The 19,449-nt window shown below is 43.0% G+C and overlaps 1 protein-coding gene across 3 annotated transcripts in view; it reads right to left on the bottom strand.

Annotated features, from left to right (window-relative positions):
* The window catches only part of CREBRF (CREB3 regulatory factor), a 77,777-nt gene that overhangs the window by 20,787 nt on the left and 37,541 nt on the right, over positions 1–19,449 (bottom strand). For 2 of the 3 annotated variants that reach the window (XM_077472815.1, XM_077472816.1), the window contains exons 3-5: positions 13,193–13,318; positions 8,472–9,603; positions 5,223–5,417 (exon numbers count right to left, since the gene is read on the bottom strand). In XM_077472815.1, coding sequence (XP_077328941.1) covers positions 5,223–5,417; positions 8,472–9,603; positions 13,193–13,318 — 1,453 coding nt within the window. Of the gene's footprint in view, positions 1–5,222; positions 5,418–8,471; positions 9,604–13,192; positions 13,319–15,854; positions 15,929–19,449 lie in introns of all 3 variants that reach the window. The other variant, XM_077472817.1, reaches the window with a different exon arrangement.

The raw sequence follows: 19,449 nt of genomic DNA, 5'->3' as shown, positions 1-19,449 counted from the left end.
CTTTAACATTGATTTGATAAAATCTGGTAAAATTATGAACTGAAGACCAAGTCGCGGCCTTACAGATCTGAGCCATAGAGGCCTGATGATGCACCGCCCAAGAGGCACTAATCGCCCTGGTTGAGTGTGTTTTAACATGAAAAGGAGGAATTTTCTTCTTTAAGTCGCAAGCCTGAACAATCACTTCACGAATCCATTTGGAAATAGTAGATTTTAAATTTAACTGTCCCTTTTTGGATCTTCTGGCAGCACAAATAAAACATCAGTTTTGCGAACCTGAGCGGTCGCCTTTAAATAGACTCTGATCGCTCTTACTACATCAAGGGAATGTAATGCCTTTTCTTCCCCAGATTGAGGCTCTGGGAAGAAAGGAGGAAGAACAATATCTTGGTTTAAATGAAAACCTGTTACCACTTTTAGTAAAAAATTCAGGATGAGTAAAACCACCCTATCCTTATGAATGATCAAATATGGCTCTTTACAAGACAGAGCCGCTAGTTCCGATACTCTTCTAGCAGAAGAAATGGCAACCAGAAAGATTACCTTTCTTGTCAAAAGAACCAAGGGAATTTCTCGTAAAGGCTCAAACGCTGATTCTGCAAAGCCGATAAAACCAAAAATTTAAATCCCAAGGATTTAGAGGTGCCTTGATAGGGTGATTAATCCGTGTTACCCCCTAAACAAAGTTACGCACCAGAGAGTGGGCAGCAAGAGGCTGTTGAAAAAAATATTGACAAGGCTGAGATGTGGCCCTTGATAGTACTCAAGGCCAGCTTAATTTCTAATCCCATTTGCAAGAAATCAGGGATCCTACCTACGACATACTTCCTGGGGTGCCAACCCCTGGATCCACACCAAGAAACACATGCTTTCCAGACTCTATAGTAAATGATTCTGGAGGCCGGCTTCCTGGCATTAATCAAGGTAGACACTACCGAAGGAGACAACCCACGATCCTTTAAAATGTGGGTCTCAATAGCCGAACCGTTAACTTTAGCGTCTAAGGTAGGATGGAATACCGGACCTTGCGCAAGAAGGTCTGGCCATAATGGAAGAGTCCAAGGGACTCCTACTGCCATCTTTATGATCTCGGCAAACCAAGATCTTCTGGGCCACGCTGGGGCCAACAGAATTACCTCCTTTTGTTCCTGGTTGATCCTGCGGAGAAGACGCGGAAGTAGCAGAACTGGAGGAAACGCATTGATCAGTGAAAACTGATCCCATGGGAAGACTAATGTGTCTGTTCCGCATGCTAGTGGATCCCTCATTCTCGACACAAAGTTGTAGACTTTGTTGTTGAATTTGGACGCTAACAGGTCCACGTCCGGAATACCCCATCTCTGACATATCGCTAGGAAGATGTCGGGGTAAAGAGACCATTACACTGGAAACGATTGTTGGCGACTCAAGTAGTCCACCTGCCAATTCTCTATTCCTGGAATAAATATTGCCGATAGGCAAGGAATGTTGTGTCCTGCCCAAGCTAGAACATGATTCACCTCTTTTTGGGCTGCACGACTTCTCGTGCCCCCCTGTTTGATGTAAGCCACAGCCGTGGCATTGTCGGACTGAATCCTGACAGGACAATCCCGTAGTCAGGCCGTCCAAGACTCTAGGGCCAGACGTACAAGCATAAGCCGTGAGGCTTGAATGATAGAATCTTTCATAGCATCTACTGTGAAACATAGTGCGTCCGATACACCAGACCATTTCTGGGGCTGCTGATCAGGCAGAATTTTAAGTATCTCCACAAATTGTTGCCTAATGGACTGAGATAAACCAAATGCCGCAAGAACAGGCTGCGCTACTGAACTTGGTAAAGACATATTGCTTTTAGAAAGAAGTTCCAACTTTATCTGTTGGATCCTTTAACATTAACGCATTAACGCATTAACCACCGGACATGCTGCAATTGCAGCATCAATTGCTGGAACCCCCCATTTCTTATAGAAATCCTCTTCCATAAGATAAAGTGTGGAGAATTTCTTATCCGGATGTTCTCCTTTAGAATATATAAGCTTTCTTAGCCATGCGTGAATAGGAAAAGCATCCCTAGATGGGGGAGGTTTTAATGATCCCAAATTAGAGGTGGGTTCATCAACAGCCTGCTCTGCAGGCAGCAAAAAGGTTGAACAAACCAATTTAGTAAGAGTGCACAAGCAACCTGTCTTGTGATGCTACACCTTCTATATTAGGATCCTCGGAAGAGGATATACAAGTATCTTCCAAATCTTTGGGAAGATCTACCTGATCCCCTGCACCTCAATAAGAGGGTCCTGAGCACTAGATGGGGATCTGCTACGTTTGGCCCCACTATGGGGAGATATCATAACAGCAATCTTCTTTTCCAAATTACAAACGGTAGAAGAAAAAACCTCTTGTGTGATATATACAGGGACTGAAGTGTCTAGTGCAGCTGCAACAACAATCTCCCCTGATGGCTCAATTTGACTGGCCGTATAACTCTCAGAGGATGACATTCTTTTGGAAATGGATTTAGTTTGTTGTGAAACCACTGACCCTTTAGAACCCTTAAAGGAGTTCCCGTGCCCTTTACCACTCATAGCCTGAAGCACAAAAGCAGCGGCACTACCAGCAAAAGAATGTACACTGCTAGGTTTTAGTCCAGCGCTATAATCTGCTATTAATACCTAGCCTGGTAAAGTAATAATGTGTCAAAGGGAATGCCTGTGTCACCAAACCTGAAGCAAGCCACCTCCTGATCATGCGTCCCTTCACAGCCAGCAGCAGCTACACACAGTGCTTTAAAAACTTCCTTCACGTGTGGCCGGCATCTGACGCCATTAGCCCCGCCCCCCACTTTCAAAAGAAAGTGTCTTCCCGTGCGAGCGGCGGACTTCAGGCGCCTTGCAAACAGCGGATATGGCAGGGGGGGGGGGGGGTTAAAAACTGATGAGTGGCCGCGTGGTTTGTCTTTTTTTTTTCTTTCAAAAAAATAAATGCTTTTGGCATAAGTCCCCCGAAGGGGAAGATTCCAACATTGAGGGTGCAGGAGAACCAGTCCCCCCTTTCTTACCGGAGGATCTGCTTGTGGCCGGAGAGGAGAAATGCTGTTTCCAGCATCAGGTGGTGAGTGCTCAATACAGCCCCATTGGTGACACATAGGCATGACAACATTATAACTCAAAAGGATAAATGCATAAGAAAATCTCCACTTACCTTTCCTCGCTGCAGGTTTATCTGAGATAAACCCAAACTTCACCCTTCATGATGGGCTCCGAAACCTTCAGGAACAGGGGAACCTAGAGGTTACCCACAATCCTGGACCTGCAACAGCACCCTGCCAGTAAAACGTTATGGCCTTACTGCCAAAAAGTACTGTATCGCAGGGTCCAGCTCTCTAAAAAGAGAAGCATTCACAAGAAAAACCTCTTTTCTTTGGAAACGAGGCCTGGGTACCATTCCTTTAGCCCATGAAAGGACACTCTGAACGGATCCGGTCAGCATGGCTAGCCCCAGCAAGGATTGCTTCCAGCTCCCAGCACATCTTTACTCATGACCAACACCTTAGACAAGGGCGAAAAAACTGAGATACTCCCAGTAGTGGGAGAGGTTATATAGGGAGTACACTTCTTGCCTTAGGGCGTGCCAGTGTCCATCACCTATCAGTGGCCCTATAACCCACATAGTAACTACTATGGCTCGGTGTCCCCTGATCTATGAAAAGAAAAGAAAAAAAAAAAAACTCATTTTTTTTTTACATTTTGCTATAATAAATATCCCCCAAAAATATATATATAGAAAAAAAATAATAATAAATCGCAATAATATTGATTGGTTTGTGCAAAAGTTATAGCGTTTACAAAATAGGGGATAGTTTTATGGCTTTTTTTTATTAATAATTTTTTTATTTTATTTTTTTACTAGTAATGGCGTCGATCAGCGATTTTTATCGTGACTGCGATATTATGGCGTATAAATCAGACATTGACACATTTTTGGGACCAGTATCATTTATACAGCAATCAGTGCTATACAAATGCACCGATTCCTGTGTAAATGACGCTGGCAGTGAAGGGGTTAACCACTAGGGGGCAGTGTAGGGATTACGTATGTCCTGGGGAGTGATTCTAACTGTGGGGGGGTGTGGATACGTGTGACACGTCACTGATCTCTGCTCCCGATCACAGTCATAGGCAGAACGGGGAGATGCTTGTTTACATTAGCATCACCCCATTGTTCTTCTCCGTGAGGCGATTGCGGGTATCCCCGCGGTGATAGAGTCCACGGGACCCGTGTCCCGACTCATGGAGCTTGCGCGCACCTGCAGGCCGCCTCTTAAAGGGTAACGTGCAGGTACGTTAGTTTGCCTATACGAGCCCTTCTGCCGATGTATATCGGCATGAGGTCAACGTTTTTTATCTTAATGCATTCTATGCCCCCCCCCCCCAATAGTTACCGGAGCCCCATCTCTGTCCAGCGATGTACACGAGTGTCTCAGCTATCCAAGACTCTCCCTCCTGATTGGCTGAGATACAGCAGCAGTGCTATTGTCTCCCACTGCCTTTTAAAGTCAGGTCAGCCAGTCAATCAGGAGGGGGGAGGGGGGGGGGCAGACTGCAGCCTCGTGTCTGGATACACGGAGCTGGGACTCGGCTTGGGTATCCCCATAGTAAGCCGCTTGCTGTGGGGACAGTTGACGGATAGGAAGGGAGGCACAGAGAAGAGGAGGATCCAGGCTGTTCTGTGCAAATCTGATGCACAGGGCAGGTAAGTGTGTGTGTGTGTGTGTGTGTGTGTGTGTGTATGTATATATATATATATATATATATATATATATATATATATATATAATTTTTTTTATACAAAAAGAAACAACTGTCCTCTTAAAGCAAAAACTGTTTATATATATTGTGTAGATCCTGTATGTCAACCTAGCAGCCTATAAAATACCATAGCGTTTTCTTTTCGCTTTACTTTTTTTTTTTTTATAAACTGACTCTCTAAAAAAAGAAAACCAAATAACAGAAATAATAAAATGTTATTTTTAAATAGATGTTAAGATTAAAATAGATGAATCTTTAGTGTTCAGTATCTAACCTGTAACTGAAATAGCTGGATTTTCACTGCATCACCCCCTTCAATGTCCTATTCTGTACAGTTATTACAAGTAATATACAACATTACTATTGCCCTTTTAGTGAATAGGGAAACTGGCAAAGGTAGTAGAAAGGTACAAAAGGTAGCAATATTTTAAGTACCGTGATGCAGACCATTCTTCTGGTACATATTACTGGGAAGCGTGTCTCTGTTCCATTCAGACGGTCTCAGCATCCCTTCCTGTTGAGAAGGCATTAATTGCTCGCTATATTCCCAGAAATACCTTCGCTTTCCTCTTTTCCTTGATGACACGGCAGTTATTCCTTTCAAATCTTCAACAGAATCATTTTCATAACCTAAAATGTTAAATTTCATATTCATAAAAGAATGTTAAAACAACATGAGGTAGAATAATATAGATTAGGAGGAAGAAAATGCAAAAGTGTTGTTCATGGAAGCCACGCTAACTGATTTTCTAGCACATGCTGGAAAAAGGACAACAACCACAGGTTACAGCGATCAACACTCTTCATATAACCTGGTAGGTTATAGTACAAAATGCTTCATTAATCAGCATGTGCAACTGCAATCTAACCTTTTCCCAAGGTCACGGACTCTTAAGCTCACACTGCAGTTACAGCAAACATTTTTTTCTCATTTTGGGATAAAGGTTTTGCATAAATAAAATAAAAGAAGCACCCTTGCCATTAGTAAATGGTTTGTGTCACTGTTAACTGACAGAATCCTCCACCCCCACATGCAGCAATAGCGATGGTCCATCTAGCCTTCTCTCCCCATCCCTTACCATTCACTCACCTCCATTTCTACCCTCCAGTGACTTGAACACCCAGGGACCACTGCACAGGAGATCAAGCCATATACCATTCTTTAATTATACCCACCATATAGCGATGTGCCATGTCATGGCCACCTGTGCATAGACCATCTGGCGCTCAGAAGTTTACAGGTTATATGTTTTAGTTCTGTTTTTTTGTTGGTGTCCAGTTTTTGTTTGTTTGTGTTGCCATATCCAATGGCCATATTGCCTAGTGGCCTTCGGATATACATCTTGTCTTATTACATGATCTTCCTCCAATTGGAGGATATAACATATGATCTTTTTAATTGATTGTTAAAGTGGTTGTAAACCCTTTACAACCACTTGTGCCTAAAGGAAAGTCTATAGTAAAGCTTACCTGTAGGTACCGTGAATCTCTCCTAAACTTACACAGTTTAGGAGAAATTCGCTGTATACGCATGTGCCGACATCAGTACATGCGCACTGAAGAAACGGCACATACGTGCCATTTCTTCAGCTGCTGTGCCGTGACTGCGGCATGTGCAGGAGTGCCGTCATCGCGGCTCTGGCCAATCACAGTGCCGGAGACATGTCGCCCGTCACAGCGGTGTACGGGGACCTCTGCAACAGCATCGTTCTAAGCTAAGTATTTCATAATGAGGTAGTATGCGATGCATACTATCTCATTATGTCTTTGTCTTGCAGGTTTTTTTTTTTTTTGCAGCGTTTACAACCACTTTAAAAAAATTATATACCATTTAATCCCAACACTGTGTGCTGGTTCACCGATATGGCCAGTTCTTCTCCTCCACTACTCTAGTTGGGAATTTTGTCTATATGCAGTATAGTGACATTACCTCAAATTTGGTAAGCGTTGTTAATGTGGGGTATTAGTATGTATTTTGACTGACGTTTTTTTTTTTGTATATCAATCTTTTACTTGCATATAATAGCCTATAATAAGGCTTAGCTATAGGTACTATAGATTTCTCCTAAACGTGCACCATTTAGGAGATATTTACTTCATATGCAGTCAATGACGTCATTGGCAAATGCGCGCTGAAGGAACGGCCACCCAGAATCCTGTGCCATAAATGATAGCTCCCCGCAAATGCGCAGGAGTGATGTCATCGTGGCTTCCGGATAGTCACACAGCCAAAGTCCACGCCAGAATGCATAGTTTTCAGGTAAGTTTCACATAATGTGCTAGTATGCGATACTAGTACATTACGGCTTTACCTTGTAGATCTAAAAAAAAAAAAAAACCACACACAAAAAAAGAGCACATAGCAATTTATAACCGCTTTAAAGGATCAGGAAGGCAAGTGCAACATAATAAATGTTTGCTTTTGGGTTTAATACTACTTTAAATTTTACATGATACAGAAAACACCTCCAACTCAAGGTCAGACATTGCATAAAAAACACCATATAACAAGACAAAACAAGTAGAGTGGTCAATTATATGAGGATGGGAATCAATGTACTACATCACAGTGGAACCTTGGATTAAGCGCATAATCCGTTCCAGGCGAATGCTTGTTATCCAAAGCACTCGCATATCCAAGCGAGATTCCCCAAAGAAGTCAATGGAAACCAAGATAATTTAGCAATACCACATGTGGCCAGAGGTAGGTGGGGGGGAGCACTGAAGAGACTCAGAAATATTCAGACTGCTCGGATGCACTCTGAAACCCTAGGAAAGGTTTGAAAACACTCGTGAACGGAGTATTTTTGAGTGGCTCCAATTGCCACCAGAGCCCTGCCTCTGGCCAAATGCGGTACTGCACACCGCAGAGGCTTGAATCCTGCAGCTACTGCTGGCCGCCTGGCTGTCATACTCTCCAACATACATACTGCCAGTCCGAGGGGCTTGGTGCAAGCATTCAAGCAGTAAAACTGGAACTTCTTATTTGAAAACGTATTTTGAGTAATTTAGAAATGTACTGAAGCATTTTATATCAGTATGGCAGCTAGGAAACCAATGTTTTCAGAAAGAGAGGTGGCAAGGGTACAGTGGTAGCTTCTTTATTTCTCTCAGCACAGATTCCCTTTAAAGGGGTTGTAATGGTAAATGTTTTTTCACCTTAATGCATTCTATGACATCTGACAATGCCAGCGCCCCCAGCCCCCCCCCCCCGTTTGACTTGCCTGACCCCTCGAAAGTCCCACGCTCGCCCCCGACTTCCTCGCCGCTCACCCTGGCCGTTGATTGGCAAGAGTGGATGAATTGAAAACAGCGCAGCCATTGGCTCACGCTGCTGTCAATCACATCCAATGTCACGGCGCACTGGGGGGCAGCGCCGAGTGATACAGCGAGCGGCTACAGGCGCTAGCTGTATCACGGGAGTGTGCCCGTAAGCACTACACACTATGCGAGGGAGCTCGCATGAAGTTGTGGAGTTCTTGCGGGAGGGAGCCGAGACAGCTGCAAAGGGACCCCAGAAGAGCAGGTTCGGGGCCACTCTGTGCAAAACGAGCTGCACAGTGGAGGTAAGTATAACATGTTTGTTATTTATTTTTATTTTATTTTTTTATTTGCCTTTAGCGATCCTTTAATCATGTGGAATGTGCAGCAATATTTGTCTGACAGTTGATAGAGAGAACATACCTGGCTCTGAGAAGGTATCACTGATATCATCTTTGTCATCTTCATTGTCTTCTTCCTCTTCCTCCTCCTCTTCTTCTTCCTCTTCCTCCTCCTCCTCTTCTTCTTCTTCTTCCTCCTCCTCCTCCTCCTCTTCATTCTCAGAAAGCTCATGTTCACTACCAAATCCTTCATCATGTTCTTCTTCATCCAAATCAATATCCTCCTCCTCATTGTCCTGCTGGCTATCTGTCTTGATGGCTGATTCGGTAAGCCCCTCTGAGATGAAAAGTGAATAGTTGTGCTCCTCTTTCTTTTGTGAGGGATCAGACACAGAAGCTGAAACAGTAACACTAGCTTCCACAACCCCAATTGTGGCCACATTCTGCGGAGGACAGAAAAGCTTTTGAGTCTCTCTGAAAGGCAAAATGGCACAGCTTCTTCGGCCTATGGAGGGCTCATCAATTGTCCTTTCCTGCTTTTTGGCTACAGCACCACAAAAACAAGTATTTTCCTTGGCTGCATCTATGGCAACCACAGTGCTTGTTGTTCGGCTTGGAAGTGCTGAGCTGATCTTTACCTTAGCCTTTTTTACATAGTCCTTGCACTCTCCATGGACATTAATTTTCTCATCACAAGAAATATTAGTCTTTGCTACCATCTGGGTACTTGCTGCTGTCTTGGCAGCTTTTTGGGAGCAGTCAGGGCATGGCACTTCGATGACAGGGGCAGTCTTAGATGAACAAACCGGAACAGCCACCCTTCCTGATGCCACCTTCTTTCCTGGAAAAAATGTGGCTTTACCACCAAGGAGATTTTCCGTGCAGCAAAGAGAGTCTGTGACTGACTGAGAGTCCTCACTATTTAGCTGAGCAAGAGTGGGGGTTTTACTGATAACTTCTTCATCCTGATAGGGACTTGAAAAGTCATCAAGACCGAGATAATCCACCTCTTTCGTTCCCCATATATCACAACTAGTTAGCTTTGTGTACTTGGTCAGATCCTCACAATATGTGTCCCACTGCTCCCAGTGAGATGTTAAGGGTGGACTGTTTCCAAGGATACCAGTAAATGAGTCAAATATTTCAAAGTCTTTGCACTCCTCCAACAACAGAAAATTATCTGCTGGGCTTTGTTGGTATCCCAGTTCTCGGTCCTGTTCAGAAAAAAAAAAAAATAATAATAGATTGAAGTGCATCGATATGGCTTTTTATACATTTACACTTTTATTCAGAAAAGCGCCTAATGACAATCAAAAATAGAGTACAAAAACGTTAAAGGTTGTGTACTTTAATGAAGTATTTCCAGGCAAGTTATTTTTTTTTTCATCTGCAGCGTAAAAGACAATTTAAAGGAGTATGTAAAACCAACATTTCAGATTTCTGATTTGTGCCTGCTGTACCATGTACTTGTATAAAAAAAAAGTATACTTTTCTCTTTGTATCGTTTCCTTTGTGTAAAATCCCTGGTGTTCCTGTCAGTTCCTCTACTTTTCTATCAAAAACTGACCACACTAAGCAGGAGAACACATTGTGGTCAGCTTTCTAGCTGTGCTGGGAACTCAGCGTGCTCTCCTCCAATAATTAGACTTGTCCTGACACCCCCACCGCCTTTCACTGGGAATACCAGTGTTCTGCTGCCTTTCCTCCTCCAGCTCTTATGCAGCCGAGAACAGAGGGAATGTGATCACTTATTAAAAAAAGGTGGGGAAAAAGGGTATTTCAAATGGATTTTTTTTTGTTTTGTTTTTTAGCTATATACAAAATATTTTGCCTTTCATTTCCAATTTAAACTGAATTTATTATTTTACAAGTTGATCGCTTACAATCACTTTAGGTCCAAGGAAGTGCAAGCTCCCTCCCCTTGCACATTCGCAGAACAAGAAAGATCCACACAGAATATGAATCATTCTGTAAATGGGCAAGGGGAGAGGAAGGGTAGACACACAACAGTGCAGCTTCAGTTTAAGAGAACCCAAACCCCCACGTCTCTGAAACAAAAGGTTTAGGGAGAGGATTACTACAGTATATGGCCTGAAAGAATGTGTAAATATGAAAGAAATAGCAGCAATACTTAAAGTGGTATACATATGCTGAGACTTTAATCAAAAAATGGTAAGTTTATTTTTTTAAATTTAATTTTTTTTTTTAGATGAACGGAAAAAAAGCAAACATTCAGCTAGACCACATCCCCCCAAGAAGAAATTACACTTTGATACAATGTAAATTAGTGAGTGTACAGCTTGTAGAACAGTGTAAATGTGCTGTCCCCTTAAAACAACAACACAGCCATTAATGCCTAAACCCCTGGCAGCAAAAGTGAGTACACCCCTAAGTGAAAAATGTCCAAATTTGGCCCAAAGTGTCAATATTTTGTGTAGCCACCATTATTTTCCAGCACTGTCTTATACCTCTTGGGCATGGAGTTCACCAGAGCTTCACAGGTTGCCACTGGAGTCCTCTTCCAATCCTCCATGACAACATCATGGAGCTGGTGAAGAAGGATGAGCTCAGGTGTGTTCGCAAACAGCACTTGCAGAGCCCGCCAGGAAGTCGGCACTGCACAGCGCTAATCAAAAGCAGCGAGACATTATCCCGATGGGCGGCTGCAGAGATCGGGAAGTGTCTCACTGCTTGTAATTAGCGCACCACAGTTCCTGGCGGGCTCTGCATGTGCTGTTTGCGAACATGCCTGAGCTCATCCTTACTGGTGAATGTTAGAGACCTTGCGCTCCACCCCCTTCCGTTTGAGGATGCCCCACAGATGCTCAATAGGGTTTAGGTCTGGAGACATGCTTGGCTAGTCCATCACCTTTACTCTCAGCTTCTTTAGCAAGGCAGTGGTCGTCTTGGAGGTGTGTTTGGGGTCGTTATGTTAGAATACTGCCCTGCGGCCCAGTCTCTGAAGGGAGGGGATCATGCTCTGCTTCAGTATGTCACAGTACATGTTGGCATTCATGGTTCCCTCAATGAACTGTAGCTCCCCAGTGCCAGTAGCACTTATGCAGCCCCAGACCATGACATTCCCACCACCATGCTTGACTGTAGGCAAGACACATTTGTCTTTGTACTCCTCACCTGGTTGCCGCCACACGCACTTGACACCATCTGAACCAAATAAGTTTATCTTGGTCTCATCAGACCACAAGACATGGTTCCAGTAATCCATGTCCTTAGGCTGCTTGTCTTCAGCAAATTGTACTTGGGCTTTATTGTGCATCATCTTTAGAACAGGTTTCCTTCTGCGATGACAGCCATGCAGACTGATTTGATGCAGTGTGCGGCGTATGGTCTGAGCACTGACAGACTGTGACCCCCCCCCCCCCCCCATCCCTTCAACCTCTGCAGCAATGCTGGAAGCACTCATAAGTCTATTTCCCAAAGACAACCTCTGGATATGACACTGAGCACATGCACTCAACTTCTCTGGTTGCCCATGGCGAGTCCTGTTCTGCGTGGAACCTGTCCTGTTAAACTGCTGTATGGTTTTGGCCACGGTGCTGCAGCTCAGTTTCAGGGTCCTAGAAATATTTTTATAGCCTAAGCCATCTTCATGTAGAGCAACAATTCTTTTTTTTCTGTTCCTTAGAGAGTTCTTTGCCATGAGGTGTCATGTTGAACTTCCAGTGACCAGTATGAGAGAGTGAGAGCTAGAATACCAAATTTAACAACACACCTGCCCCCCATTCACACCCGAGAACTTGTAACACTAACGAGTCACATGACACCAGGAAGGGAAAATGGCCAATTGTGACCAATTTGGACATTTTCACTTAGGGGTGTACTCACTTTTGTTGCCAGCAGTTTAGACATTAATGGCTGTGTGTTGCTATTTTGAGGGAACTGCAAATTTACACTGTTATACAAGATGTACACTCACTACTTTACATTGTAGCAAAGGGCAATTTCTTCAGTGTTGTAAATATTTGAAAAGATATAAAAAAATATTTACAAAAATTTGAGGGGTGTACTCACTTTTGTGAAATACTGTAATATACACCAACAATAAAGATAGCAGATGGGCAGAAAAAAGTCAGCTAGCAATCACTGATATAGATAGACAATGTACCCAAGTAACAAAACTTTTTTTTTTGTAAGTTTATTTTATTTTATTTTTTAATTATAAAAGTAAGAGGGCAACATAAGTCTAGTGTGACATTGGGCACTATTTTTGATAAACTAACACATCAATATCGTTCAATGGATGTAGTAGTAGTTCCTCACAAATATAGGTAAAACGGATTACAAGAATAAGGCCCAATTGTGAAGAGTGGAAGATTTTTCCTTTGGAAAATAATGTGGCCCAACACAAAAGTGTAATCTTTCTTACAAGTGCTGATTTATTGTTTTGGTGGGGGGGGGGGGGGGGGTTTGTAAAAATGCACTTACACTTAACGAGCACATGCGGCATAAAAGTCTAGAAAAAGGGAGACTGCCAATTGTATATTCCTTCCGCATGTGTTTGCTAAGTGTAAACGCATTCTTACAAAAATCCAAAAATCCCCCCCCCAAGAAAAATAACTCTAGAATTTTGTGTTGGGCCGCATTCCTGGCCTGTGGGCTGGACACCCCTGCTGTAGACAAAGAGGGGGGTACAGCTACCCTGGGTTCCACCTAGTGTCACTGGGAAATATGCATGGCTCTATAAATTATTTAACCCTGTTAAAAGAAAATAAACAAAATCATGAGTGGAAAGTCTGCAAAGATTTAAAGAGGTCTCACGTTCTCACTACTGTGATGACTTACCATTTCATACATGAAGTCTGGATCTGAGCTACTTGCTAGGAGATCTGTGCTCATTAATGTTTGCTCAGGAAAGGCTGGGCTGCGAAAAACATCCCCAAATGGAGGCTCCATTCCACTGACATTTGGCTGTGTGAAAAGTCAGAAAGAACATTAATTAGACAACATAAACTAGTGGTGTCATGTATCATAATGTATAAAGATTATATGAAATAAACACCCAGTTGTTTGCTATAAAACCAACATTCACAGTCTGTGGACCTTGCTATGCAAATGTTTTTTACATTATTATTATTAATAATAATAATAATAATAATAATAATAATAATAATATCCCAAGCTTTGAACATCTCACGGAGCACTATTCAACCCATTATGCGAAAACGGAAAGAATGTGGCACAACTGCAAATCTAACAAGACATGGCCGTCTACCTAAACTGACAGGTCGGGCAAGGAGAACATTAATCAGAGAAGCAGCCAAGAGACCCATGGTTACTCTGGAGGAGCTGCAGAGATCCACAGCTCAGGTGGGAGAATCTGTCCACAGGACAACTATTAGTCGCTTACTCCACAAATCTGGCCTTTATGGAAGAGTGGCAGGAAGAAAGCCATTAGAAGTCCCATTTGCAGTTTGCTAGAAGCCATGTGGGAGACACAGCAAACATGTGGAAGAAGGTGCTCTGGTAAGATGAGACAAAAATTGAACTTTTTGCCTTAAAGCAAAACACCATGTGTGGCAGAAAATGAACACTGCACATCACCCTGAACGCACCATCCCCACCGTGAAACATGCTGGTGGCAGCATCATATGGTGGGGATGCTTTTCTTCAGCAGGGACAGGGAAGCTGGTCAGAGTTGATGGGAAGATGGATGGAGCCAAATACACGGCAATCTTAGAAGAAAACCTGTTATGCCGCATACACACGATTAGACTATCCGGCAGACTTAGTCTGGTGGACAACCCGCTGGACTTTGCAGCGGAGGTCCGCCGGACTTTCCGAACGAGTGGACCTGCCCACACATGACCGGACTTTTCCAGCGGACAAGCTGTCGGACTTTGAAATGAAAGGAATTGCCCACATACGGAGTAAAGTCTGTTTGAATGTGGCTCGAGGTTGATGGAACTAGCGAAGGAATTCAATGTCGCCATCTCCAGCGGCAACATTGACACCTCGCGAGCCCCGTCACCTGGTATGGAATTAAAGGGGAACCCCTACGCCAAAATGGGTAGGGGTACATCGTACCTCATACTCATTCACATAGGGTAGGGGGCCGGAATCTGGGGGGCCCCTTATTAAAAGGGACTCCCAGATTCTGATAAGCCCCGGCCTTCGTCCCCACCCCCTTTCCTGACTGTCCAGGCTGCGTGCTCGGATAAGGGTCTGATATGGACTTTGGGGGGGGGCCCCCACACCGTTTTTTCGGTGTAGGGCTTCCCCTTTAAGTCCATACCAGGTGATGGGGGCCAGCGAGATGTCAATCTAACCGATGGAGGCAGCGACAGTGACCTACTTTGCTAGTCCCGTCTACCTGGAGCCACGTTCATAATGAACAGACTTTTCTCCGTGTGTGGGCAAATCCGTTCATTTCAAAAGTCCGGCGGACTAGCACACAGGCTCGGCAGTCAATTTTGAGTCAAGACTTCTTTCCAAGTCCGCCGGACTTTTGGGAACAAAAATTCCGCTGGAGCCCACACATGCCGGATTGTCCGCCGGATAATCCGATCGTGTATACGCGGCATTAGAGTCTGCAAGAGACATGAGACTGGGGTGGAGGTTCACCTTCCAGCAGGACAATGACCCTAAACATACAGCCAGAGCTACAATGGAATTGTTTAGATCAGAGCATACTCATGTGTTAGAATGGCCAAGGCAAAGTCCAGACCTAAATATAATTGGGAATCTGTGGCAAGACTTGAAAATTGCTGTTAACAGACACTCTCCATCCAATCTGACAGAGCTTGAGCCATTTTGCATAGAAGAATGGGCAAAAATTTCACTTTCTAGATCAGGGGTCTCAAACAAAAGTTCCATTATGCCTCTGCCTGTGGGAGTCATGCTTGTAACTGTCAGCATTGCAAAGCCTCATGGGACTTGTAGTTTTTCCAACAACTGGAGGTTAGGACCGTCTGGATTTTGTGGGAATACAGCGTAAAGTCTCATCCAATTTGTATTTGGTTTGACATTTTGTGATTTATACATTTGTATATATGTATATTGGTTTCAATAAAATTATCTATTTTGTAATTTTTTTACTTTGTTGCCTTTAAAGTCCCACCCTATTGGGGTGTATTTCTCTCTTTTTTTGAATTGGTCATACAAGGGATGTTGGCAACTTTTCAGTGATATAGTTGGATGTTCTTTTATTTATTTCCATTTATCATTTTCCCTTCAACTTCGCAATTATGTGCCACTTTGTGTTGGTCTATCACATAAAATCCCAATAAAATACATTTACATTTTTAGTTGTAACATGAAAAATGTGGAACATTTCAAGGAGTATGAATACTTTAAGTCACTGTATTCTAAATAAGTCACAAACTTTTTTATTTAGCAAAGAACATAAATTAAATAGACTCAAATAAGGCTGTTTATGACCTGGTTAAAGGGGGGAGTAATGAACACGACACCCCTTCAAGCAAGAACACAGGAGGGTCCTACCTACCTCACAAGCAACAGCAAAACCTTCAACCTAATACTGTGCACAGTGATCGGGCAGCTGAGAAAGGGTCTGTTGGCCTGGAAATGAACAATTCAATGTTTATTGGAAATACACATTTACTATCAGATGAGCTCCACATTACTGTCTATGAAGCGATTTCATGCAGTTCTAGTTTATCAGCATGATAGTGCCACATGTTCTTGTCTCCAATTGGTCAGCAGAGGGTATGGAAAATTGATCAATTTCCAGCCTCATCGGTCAGAAAACAAACATCAGAACATTGGTTAGTGCAATGTTAGTCAAGATAGCAATCTATCTTGACACACACACACACACACACACTTCAGTAACTAGTTTTCTGGTACATGCATTAAAATCACTTAAAAATAAAAAATAAAATTTTGACTAAACGAAAATTATCTTCTAAAGCAGGCATTACTAAATGGCAGACCGGTACTACCATTTAAAAGTTGGTTCTTCTCTTCAGCCACAGCCACCACTGCCATTATCAAAGCAGAGTGAAAAACAGGAGGCATGACAGTTCGGCAGCTTTGGATGGAGAGCGGGAGCAGGAGCTGCCAGAGTTAACTTTTCAACTTAAAGCGGGATTCCACTGCCGTTTTTTTTTTACCTGTGTCACTGTTGGGCGATTCCTACCGGGTCTTTGCAGCCACGATCGGCGTCTTTTTAACCCCCGGCGTGACGATTTCATTGCTAAGGAAAACTTTTAAAAAAGCAGTCCGGCGGTTTCCATTTTCACTGTGGGCGTTTGAAGCCCACAGGCATTTACTTCCTGGATGCGATGACACTGAGCTCCCAGCATCCACTGCTCCATCTCGCACATGCTCATTGAGTGTCCTCTTTGTTTTCCTTCCTTTTGTCTCCTGTGCTATAGTGGTAATGGCTGATAGAGCTGCCTGCCCACTTTCAAAATGGCAATTTCGGGTTGACTGTGTCCCCCATGGATTCCTGGGAAATAGCTAAAAAAGTTCCCAGGGACCATTGCGAAGCCGATAAACACGCCTACTCCCACGGGAGGAGAGCCCAGAAGTCGGCATAAACATTAAAAATAAAAAGGTAAACACTGCATATTATTTTATTTCAATGGTCATAACTGCATCTATGTTCCAAAGCCATTTGAATAAGACGAACTTGCAATTTTCTGTACAAAACCACTTTAACCAGCAGGGGATTGTTTGCTTAGATGTAGGGTGGTCCTAGCAAACAATCATCAGCTTGGTAATATGAAAAGTTAACTCTGCCAGCTCCCGCTCCTGTTCTCCATCCAAAGCTGCTCTACCTCCCTGTCCTGAACGGTCATGTTTCCCACTCCCCACTCTATGTATCCAAGTATCCAAATACAGTTATAATGTCACTGTGACTATTATATAAAGTAATACATGGGTAGGAATTTGGTGCACCCAAAGTACCTATTTTGTGCAGATTACTTTTTACACAAGAACCTAATAGGAGTCATAAAAAAAAATAAAAAAAATAAAAAAAACACTTCAAGCATTCACAGACCCTAAAGTAAAAAAAAAAAAAAAAAAAAAAAAAAAGACAGCTTCAAAGAAATATTCTTTAGAAATTTCAGGGAGTGACGTCCCTTCATGGAGACAACACATATATTGTGCAGTAGTAAATAACTTCCTCAATGTTATGGTCATGGTGTAAACCAGGGGTGGCCAACCCGCGGCTCTCGAGCCGCATGCGGCTCTTTGCCTGGTTTCATGCGGCTCTTGCGTTCGGGCTGTTTAATTCGGCTCTTGTGTTCGGACTTTTTTATTGTGGCCCTTGCGTTCGGACTGGGCCGATGGTTCAGTGGGCTGGTTTAGTGACAGGCAGCCCGAGTCTCTGCACTCCTCCGCTCCTCCCACACATCAACAGCCAATCAGCATGTAGTGTCCCCAGCCCGCCACATTTGAATACATATGCGCTGGAGTGAGGCTGAAGGGGGGCAGAGGAAGGAGAAACACGCTGTATCTGAAGCCGATGAGATACAAAAAGGTATGACCACAAGTGTGCAGGTTACTGATCTGTCCTCCCTTCTCCCTCTGTCTTGCTCTGTACTTTTTTTTTAACTGTTTCACCTGAACACTGATAAGACAATGACAATGATAAGATCTGCTCAGCACATTCTCTGTCTGTTGATAGTGTGACACACGGCTGGCTGTTAACCATTTCAGCTTCTTTTCACTTATTTATCCAGAGCTCTGTGTGTGCTGCATGCTTTCTGTGATGTTTTTTGGAAGAATTTACTGCTAGTTCAGGCTAGAAGACCCATTAACTGTTTATTGTTATCCTGACCAGTTCACTGTTTGTAAGACAATTTGTATTTTGGAAATTAGATGAGCTACTGTCTTCTGTCACATGGATGTACTTTCAAAGGAAGATTACTGACTTGATGAAAATGACTGGCCTGTGGTCTTTGTAGTGTTAAAACAGTGTGTGCCATTTACAATAAATCCAGCTGAGCAAAAGTATGTGTGTATGAGGAAGGGATGGGGTGATGTTCATGTGTGCCATGCATATGATGTGGCTCTTTGCGGTAACTTGGTAAAAAATGTGGCTCTTGATCTTCGTCTGGTTGGCCACCCCTGGTGTAAACAATTCAACCACAAGTAGGATGAGTAGCCAATAAAAAAATGCAGTTTCAAGATAGTGACATCAAAGCAGAGTTTCCAATGCTCCATTACTTCAGTTACAGAAGACCAGGGTATCCCACTTCGACTCCCCAAGACCTTCACAGAATTACTGGTAAAGCTATTAAAACATACACACACAAATAATATATTTATATATATATATATATATATATATATATATATATATATATATATATATATATATATATATATATATATATATATATACACACACACACACACACACACACACCCCCCCCTCTTTCTGTAAGGCTTGGCCCCGGAACAAAATGGCTGAAATATATTACAGTGCAAAAAGTGAATTACTATGCACCAGGACTTTCACACTGAAAAAATACATATACATAGGGCTTGTTCACACCATGTCTGAGCTACATTATTCTTCTATCGTACTTGTGTGGTGAGAATACAGCACATAGAAAACAGTTGTTGTCTATGTGCCCCGTTCTCGCAATATATGTGCGGTGGCATGCAGAGACACGCAGCTCAACGTACATTGTGTTAACAAGCCCTAAAAGGAAAATAAATGGCAAATGAAAAACTGCCCAATTTAAATGTGGAATTACAGCTAAAAACTAACCCTATAGTATCATTATTTCTAAAATAAGAGAATTACCATGTTAGGTTAGTGAAAACATTTCCTTTATTATATGAATACCTAGTGACCCTACCAGTCCACAGCACTCCCTCCCACATCGTGATAACACTAGTTAACCTGCAATGAAATCCCTGCAGCGCTGTCACTTGTGCAGCACAGGACTGGTATCAAACAATGTGCCCTGCATCAGGAGGAAGTAGTGCATGGTGCCCTCTTGGATATTTTGCAGGCTAAATACTTTTGAACCCCCCAGTGATGACACTATCACAGAAGAAGAAGAGAGTTGCATGTTCCCACATTCACTGCTGTGGGAGAGGGCTTACATGTCTCCCTT

This window comes from Lithobates pipiens, unplaced genomic scaffold (assembly GCF_037356315.1).
Source record: "Lithobates pipiens isolate NorthernLeopardFrog02 unplaced genomic scaffold, aLitPip1_a1.2 Scaffold_8, whole genome shotgun sequence".
Lineage (NCBI taxonomy): Eukaryota > Metazoa > Chordata > Amphibia > Anura > Ranidae > Lithobates > Lithobates pipiens.
This window is presented reverse-complemented; position numbering and strand designations above follow the sequence as displayed.